The sequence below is a fragment of the Topomyia yanbarensis genome, chromosome 3 (assembly GCF_030247195.1).
Source record: "Topomyia yanbarensis strain Yona2022 chromosome 3, ASM3024719v1, whole genome shotgun sequence".
Lineage (NCBI taxonomy): Eukaryota > Metazoa > Arthropoda > Insecta > Diptera > Culicidae > Topomyia > Topomyia yanbarensis.
In genome coordinates this window covers 8,491,141-8,499,322 of record NC_080672.1, presented here as the reverse complement: position 1 = coordinate 8,499,322, position 8,182 = coordinate 8,491,141, and the positions used below count along the sequence as shown (strand labels likewise).

Here is an 8,182-nt window from a genome sequence, read left to right as displayed (position 1 = left end):
TTAACGAGGCCGATAATTCATTTTTTTTTAAATTACATGTCACATGTTAGTGGGGGAAGGGAAAGCCGTATTTAGGGGCGGCTCCCCTCTTATGTAAGTAAAGGAAAAAGGTAGGAAGTGGGATTCATATTGTGTAATTGATATCGTCGTTTGCTGATTGATCATTATGGCGGATATGCACACTTTGTTGTAGTGTTGTAGTTTCCAGCCTGTAATCGCAGGGGCGAGGAGAGGGTCGATATTTCGGATAATTATTGGCACTCCGATACTGTCATGATGTTCTCCATATCATCTGCATGTGAGGTATGTCATGATGTTCTGGATAGAAGGTTATCAAGAAGGGTATGCACCGAAGACTCATGAAGCAATGCCATATTGTAGATACAGGGATAGGTTGGTGAGATTCTACTGTGAATGAGAGAGGGTAAAATGTATTAAACTTGCACATCAATGGTTTTTAAAAAGATATAGTTAAGAAAAATATAGGGGTGGTCACGGCTTGCCAGGACGTCCCGGACTGGCACATAGGGTGATCTACCTCGGGCCCGAAGGGAATCTATTAGTTGGGACCTGGCAACACAGTACTCTGCGCACAGCCAAACAACATGCTCGATGTCGTGATAGCCGTTCTCACAAACACAATGATTACTTTCAGCAAGCCCTATACGACGGAGATGCGCGTCAAACGAGTAATGGTTGGACATGATCCTTGACATCGTACGAATAAAGTCCCGGTTCAAATCAAACCACTTAAACCTAGCATTCGTTGATACCTTCGGGATAATGGAATGTAGCCACCGTCCCAGATGCCCATTGCTCCATGAGGTTTGCCAACTATCGAGCGTCCTCTGACGAGAGATACTGAAAAATTCGTTGAAGCAAATTGGTCTTTCGTAAGTGTCGCCTTCTAATGCGCCCACCTTGGCTAAAGAGTCCGCCTTCTCATTGCCCGCAATAGAACAATGTGACGGGACCCAAACCAAGGTAATCTGGTAAGATTTTTCAGATAAAGCACTCAGATATTCCCGTATTTTCCCCAGGAAATACGGTGAGTGCTTTCCAGGCTTCGCCGCACGGATGGCCTCAATGGAGCTGAGACTATCTGTTCGGATGTGAGGATTAACAATCCTTAGAGCAGCCTTTTTTAGTTGGCAGCTTAAAGCTAGAATAGTATAATTTATTAAATTTTAAGTTAATTGTGTAATATATAGTCTTACAAATTTTGTTTTTCCTCCTGCAGCCCCAAAAAGGCTCTTAAAAACGGTCAGCAAATCGCGTTCGCCGGGTTTTTACTAATCTGCGGTTAGAAGTTTCAAGAACACTGTTAACTTCTTTAAGTTTTAAGCATGTATGTCTACACTAACCTTATTCTCAATTATCTTTAAACGGTCTACACCACGTGGAGGTGTTCCGATATTCAATCACCTGTACATATCATTTGCATGTTAGATTAAGGCGATATTTGTATATTTAAGTTTACTTACGTATCTTAAGATAGTTTTAAGCGATCCTGTGATACCGAAATAGCGTTAAGATTAGCATTAAGGAATTATTAATATTTAGTAGATTTAACAAATTGTAGGTTTAATTTAGGTATTCCAATTGTTAGCCTTCCTTCACCTTCTATCTGTTCAGAAATGACAGCTTGTCCCGTCATCAATTTTCTCTACACCGTAAACTGCTTGTACGTATTGCTGTGTATAACCTACCCAGTCCTACAAACCAGGGGGCTGGCTACCACAACAATCCCCGACCCGTAATCCTGTTCCGGCTCCTTTCACCGGATCAGCGTTACCCTCAGCAATCTCCAGAACCGCCAGTTTTGCGACCGGACGTTTATAGGTACCGCTGTTTGTTCGCACGATCGCCTGTCTCACTCGTCCGTCGCTGGACATAATCGGTTTCTCTATGACACCCCGCATCCAAGATTTCCGTCGATCTCCTTCTACCACGTACACTAGATCACCTTTCTGCAGCGGGCGCGTTTCTGTAAACCACTTCGTCCGACTATTGATGCTGGGAACATATTCCCTTATCCACCGCTTCCACATTTCATCTGCTAGTAGCTGAGATCGCTTATATGAATCTCGCAGAGCATGTGCAACGTTCGTTGGTACAACAACCTCCTGTGGCTCGTTGGGAGATGATCCCCGAAGGAAAGTATTTGGTGTTAGTGCAGGCAAAGGAGACTCCTGCGGAGCGAATACCAGCGGCCGACTGTTGATCATATCCTCAGCTTCACACAATGTAGTTTGAAGAATTTCTTCGGTTAATCTCCTCCCGTCGTTCAGAGCGCTCATCACCTCTTTCACCGTCCGAACCATTCTCTCCCACACTCCCCCCATATGGGGAGCAGCAGGGGGGTTAAAATGCCACTGCGTCCTCGCATCCGTCAGCTCTTCAGCGCACGCCTTCTGCACGTCACGGTACAGCTGCTGGATTTCTTTGCTCGCCGCACGAAAATTGGTCCCGTTGTCCGAGAAGTATTCTGCAACCGATCCTCGGCGACAAGTAAAGCGCCTGATGGCCATCAAGCATGACTGGGTATTGAGGCTGTGAGCCACCTCTAAGTGAATGGCACGAACGACCAAGCACGTGAAAACGACAATCCACCTTTTTTCCGCGCGCCGTCCGATCGTAACTTCTACTGGCCCCAAATAGTCGACCCCCACGAATGTAAACGGTCGCTGGTATGGTGTGAGCCTTTGAATTGGTAGCGCAGCCATTCGTGGTACGCTTGGTCTATTCTTGTGGACCTTACACCAAACACAATGTTTCTCCACATTAGCGACGACGGAGCTGAGCTTTGGAATCACGAACCGTTGTTTAATTTCACTCTTTACCGTCTCCCTGAAGGCATGACCACACTTTGCATGAAAATATTGTACCAGTCTTGCCGTCACTGCGTTATCTTTGGGTAATACTATAGGGAATCGCAAATCGAACGGCAAAAACTCGGCATTTGCGGTTCGTCCCTCGAACCGTAGAACTTCGGAAGAGTCCAACAGTAGCGTCATCTTGTGGAGTGGACTCGATCTCTCCAAGGGTATCCATTGGTCTTGTTCCAATTCCTGATTTTTTCGGAGAGTTTTTATTTCGTCTCCGAACGCGTCACTTTGAGCCATCCGGAACAGAGCTTCTTCGGCTCTCCGATATTCTCCCTGCTGTAGTCCAACTCTGGTTGCTGTTAGCGCTCCCCGGATCAGCTTTTCTTGATTCGCCGTAGGCTCAAGGGTTTCGATAGATTGACCACGGCATTTTCTTCGGCAATTGGAGATGAAACGGTATAGACAAGCTACCGTTCTGATGAGGACATTCCATTTGGAAATTCGATTGGTGTCGATGAAAGGTCCGGTCAGCACTATGTCGTGGAAGAGAAAAACCGCCCGCATTTCTGTCGTCGTGTTTGCTGGAGGTAAGACTTGCTGTGGCCACGTTTCCGGTGCTTGGCAAATGAATTCTTGTCCTCTGAACCAGGAACTTCCAGGCTCCATGGAGGGCATACGTCCCCACTTGGTCAAGCAGTCAGCGATGTTCAGTTTCGACGGAATCCATCTCCAATCTGACAGGTTTGACAAGCTCAGTATTTCCCCGATCCGAAAACCGACGAACTGTTTATACTTTCGTTGATCCGACCGTATCCACGACAGAACTGTCTGCGAGTCACTCCAAATGAAAACTCGATGTATTTCAAGTGAGTGGTTTTGTCGAATCGCCTTTATCATTTGTGCTGCTAGCACTGCGGCCTGCAGCTCCAGTCGCGGTATCGTTAGCTGCCTTAGTGGAGCAACTTTAGATCGAGCCATTACTAAAGAACAGCTCACCTCTTGGTTGACGACAATTCGCAGATAACCTACGCAACCATACGCATTCTCACCAGCGTCACAAAACACGTGCAACTGGATTTGGCCGTAACTGTCTGAGTGAAGATTCCCAAAATAAGACCGGGGTATTCGCACTCGTTCTATTTCCGGTAGCATCTCAGTCCACTGTTGCCATTTGGCATTAGAATCATCGTCGATAGGCTCATCCCAATCACACCCGGTCCGCCAAAGAGCTTGAACCAACATTTTGCCCAGCACGGTGAATGGAGTAAGCAAACCCAACGGGTCGAAAAGAGACATGACGATGCTCAGGATTTGACGCTTGGTCGGGCGCATTCCGGAACTTATGACTTCGTCCTGAGCCGGAATCGAGAAAGACAGCACATCCCATTTCGTGTCCCAGATGAGACCCAGTACTCGCTCCCGATCGGTGACCTTGTCCTGGTGAAAGTGTATCGTTCGCTCCTGGTTCGGTTCTTTTAATTCCCGTAGAACCTTCTCCGAATTCGATGCCCAATTTCTGATTTCGAACCCGGCCTTCGAGTGGATGAAATGCACCTCTTTGGCACGCTTTACGGCTTCTTCTTCTGAGTCGACGCTGTCGTAATAGTCGTCGACATAATGGCGTTCCACGATAGCCTTCGCTGCATCTGGAAACTGTCCTGCATACTCCTCGGCATTTAAATTTTTGACAAATTGTGCCGAGCACGGAGAGCTGGTTGACCCGAACGTTGCTACGTCCATTACGTAAACCTCGGGAGGACGACTGGACTCAAAACGAAACAGAAAGCGCTGAGCCTGTTTATCCGCCTCTCGTATGCGCAGCTGGTGGTACATTTCGCGCACGTCACCGCCGAAGGCAACACTCTTTTCCCTAAATTTGCATATCACTGCTGGCAGCGAAGTAAGTAGATCGGGACCTTTCAATAAGTTAGAGTTGAGTGATGTCCCATTGACTGCGGCAGCAGCGTCCCACACCAACCGGACTTTATCAGGCTTCTTTGGATGAAGCACCACGTTCAGCGGTAAATACCACACCTTGTTCGTCGCTGTCTCGCCCAACTCTGCTTTTGTTGCCTTGTGGCAGTACCCTTTGCGCTGATACTCCACGATTTGCTGGAAAACGTTTTGCTGTAGTTCCGGATTTCTGGAAAGCCGCCTCTCCAACGCCTTCAAGCGACGCACCGCCATCGGGTAACTGTCTGGAAAGTCAGGAACATCGTTTTTCCATAGCAGTCCCGTCTCAAATCGATCCCCTACTCGAACGGTTGTTTTCTGCAGAATATCACGCGCCCGTTTATCTTCGTTGGATTCAGCAAGGGGTACCATCGATGTAGAGAGCTCTTCCAATGCATATTGTGCTCCAAGCATCTCATGCAACTCTTGGTTGCTTACGGTATGAGTGATGTGGTGGTTCACGAACGCTTTTGCCGATGACACCGGTTTATCTGGTCCGTACACTGTCCAGCCTAGCGCGGATCGGACGGCAATCGGTTCTCCTACTCCACCTACTCGTGACTCCAATGGCGCGAACAAGTGTAAATTGTCCAGGCCAATAATTATTTGCGGTGCATCGGCGTCGTAATCGTTTGCAGACAAGCCTTTCATATGCTCGAAACGATTCGCCAGGTCTTGAATCTTGATGCTCTGTATTGGCAGCATCAAATTCTTTACCGTACGAACACCCTTCAGCTGGTGTTTAGTGTTTGATCCTCTCGGGGAGATCAACAAATCCAACCGTCGAGATTGGTCCTCATGCCGCTTCACATTCGCTGTCCAGTGAACCACCAATGGTTCTGGAACACCGTCAGCATTCAACTTGTCTGCTACTGTGCTCTCCAGCAATGTTGCAGATGCGCCTTCGTCCAAGAAAGCGATCAAATTTACAGACGACTTGCCATTATGCAAAGTTATCGGTAATATGCGAAAAAGGACTGAACGGTTTGAGCGAAGATGAGTGTTGCATTCGACATCAGCCACCTGAACGAGCTCTTCAGTGCGATGGAGCAATGGATGATGCCCACCTTTGCAATGGTCTATGTTACACCGAACATTGAACGTGCAGCGAGTTCGGCCGTGCTCACACAGACATAATGCACAGAGCTTATACTTCTCTACTAACTTCAGTCGATCTCGTAGTGTTAGTTTCTCAAAGTCGTCACAAAATCGCACTTTGTGGTCCGTTCTCTTGCAAACGACACACGGTCTTTTTCCTTTGGGAGCCGACGTGGAATGAGCTACGTACGGCTGGACGTTTTGTGCTGAATGGGTGTGCATAAACTCCTTCTTTCCCTTAGGTTTTCCGACCTCTCTCTGCCCCTTTGTTTCTAGGCCACTAAATTCGGCTACTTCCGATACTTCTGATACGATTTCGTTGGTAAAATCAGTAAACAGCCTAAGCGGAGTCCCTATCTTTCCCCGCTTGAAGCGTACCCAGTCCAGTTTATACTCGGATGGTAGCTTACTAACCAGCTCCTGCACTAGCATCGGATTACTCAGATGATCATGTAGTCCAGCGGCTTCGAGATGATCACATAACTGTTTAACAGTGATCCCGAAGTAGAGGAAACTTTCAAGTCTATCCAGACTTGGTCCTGGAGCTCTACGGACTTTAGCTACCAGCGATTTCAGTAGCTTTTCCGGATTGCCGAATAACTTGCGGAGATCCTCGATTACCTCGGGAACCGACTCTGGCAGTAATAAGCGACTCTGCACAGCTTCTTTCGCCAGACCCTGAAGGCTGTCCTGGAGTCTCTTCAGGTTGTCTGTATTGGTGAATCCACAAGCTGCTGTAGTAGTTTCATAGCAACTTATGAAGAGCGGCCAAACTTCCGCTTCCCCTTTGAAGATAGGAAGATGTTTTGACACTGCATGTCGCGCGGCTAGCTGTTCCGGAGTTGGTCCTCTAGCTGGCCCTGCTCGCTGAAACCCCGTTCGGTTCTGTCTTCGGCGATTTACAAGATTCCGAAGAACGGTTTCTTCCTCCTCCGTTAATTCCTGCTGCAATATTGAGTCTTGTTCCTCTTCCTCATCTTGCTCCTCGTTTTCTTCGTTGTCCAGCAACAACGACCGTAGAAATGCGTTCCCCTTTTGATTATGGGAAAACTTGCTTTGGTGGGAATTGCCAGTTGAATTCAACCCCGACCCGTTTAGCATTAGCGTTGGTTGCTTACGATCAACTGTGCCTGATTTCCGACCGCACAAATCCCCGGGCACTTGCTTGGGTATTGGGAATTCTACTTTATTTTTCTTTACGTCATTTGCTTTGGTTTCTGATGGATTGCATCCAGCCCGTCGCAGGTCCTTTGAATAAGCCCCTCGTGGATCCGTTGGAATGGACTCCATCCACATCCGCACCTTGTCGGAGGTTCCTTCTCTTTCGATAGCGCCTTCTTCTTGGTCGCCTTCGGGCAGGCAAAATAGCTCTTCACGAGCTCGCTGGAAGTTAACTCGGAGTTTTTTCTGTTGCTCCAAGAACTCCCGTTCGTCTGCTAACTGCTGCTCCATCAGTTTCTTCTCCTTCGCCAGCATTTCCTTTCGCTGTGCCTTTCGCTTTTCTAAAATTAAGCGCTCCATTTCGAGTCGCTTTTCATGGATGATTTTCTTCTCTTCTAACTCTGATTCCAGAGCTTTATGCTGCAACTCCATCTGTTGGAGGGAAATTTCCAAATTCGCACCTCTACCGGATTCTGAGCCACCATCGCTCTTTGTGGTCTTCTTCGTCGGCCCCTTCTTACTGGGCGCCTTCTTGTCGGTACGAATCGGTACTTGCAGCAGGGTGCTGCATTTCGAACAGTTCCACGACGCATCCTTCACCGCTTCGGTCACACCGGCACAGCGAAAATGGGCCCACGAGTCGCAGCGGTCGCACTGGACCATATCGTCAGCGTAATCATCATCGTCGCAGTGGATGCAGCTTCGACCAACAGCTTCCGCTGATTCCTTCTCATCAGCCATATTTGAGGTTAGATCCGAAAATTCACCAAAAATTTCTTTAAGTTTGTTCGGATGTGAGGATTAACAATCCTTAGAGCAGCCTTTTTTAGTTGGCAGCTTAAAGCTAGAATAGTATAATTTATTAAATTTTAAGTTAATTGTGTAATATATAGTCTTACAAATTTTGTTTTTCCTCCTGCAGCCCCAAAAAGGCTCTTAAAAACGGTCAGCAAATCGCGTTCGCCGGGTTTTTACTAATCTGCGGTTAGAAGTTTCAAGAACACTGTTAACTTCTTTAAGTTTTAAGCATGTATGTCTACACTAACCTTATTCTCAATTATCTTTAAACGGTCTACACCACGTGGAGGTGTTCCGATATTCAATCACCTGTACATATCATTTGCATGTTAGATTAAGGCGAT

The 8,182-nt window shown here is 47.3% G+C and overlaps 1 protein-coding gene across 1 annotated transcript; it reads right to left on the bottom strand.

Moving 5' to 3' along the window:
• Positions 1-7,781, bottom strand: LOC131693504 (uncharacterized). Its single transcript, XM_058981370.1, has 2 exons — positions 1,485-7,781; positions 1-1,425 (listed from the first exon to the last, which is right to left on the bottom strand). The coding sequence occupies exon 1, from the start codon at positions 7,779-7,781 to the stop codon at positions 1,716-1,718; it is 6,066 nt and encodes a 2,021-aa protein (XP_058837353.1). The 3' UTR covers positions 1-1,425; positions 1,485-1,715.
• Positions 7,782-8,182: the final 401 nt, after the last annotated feature.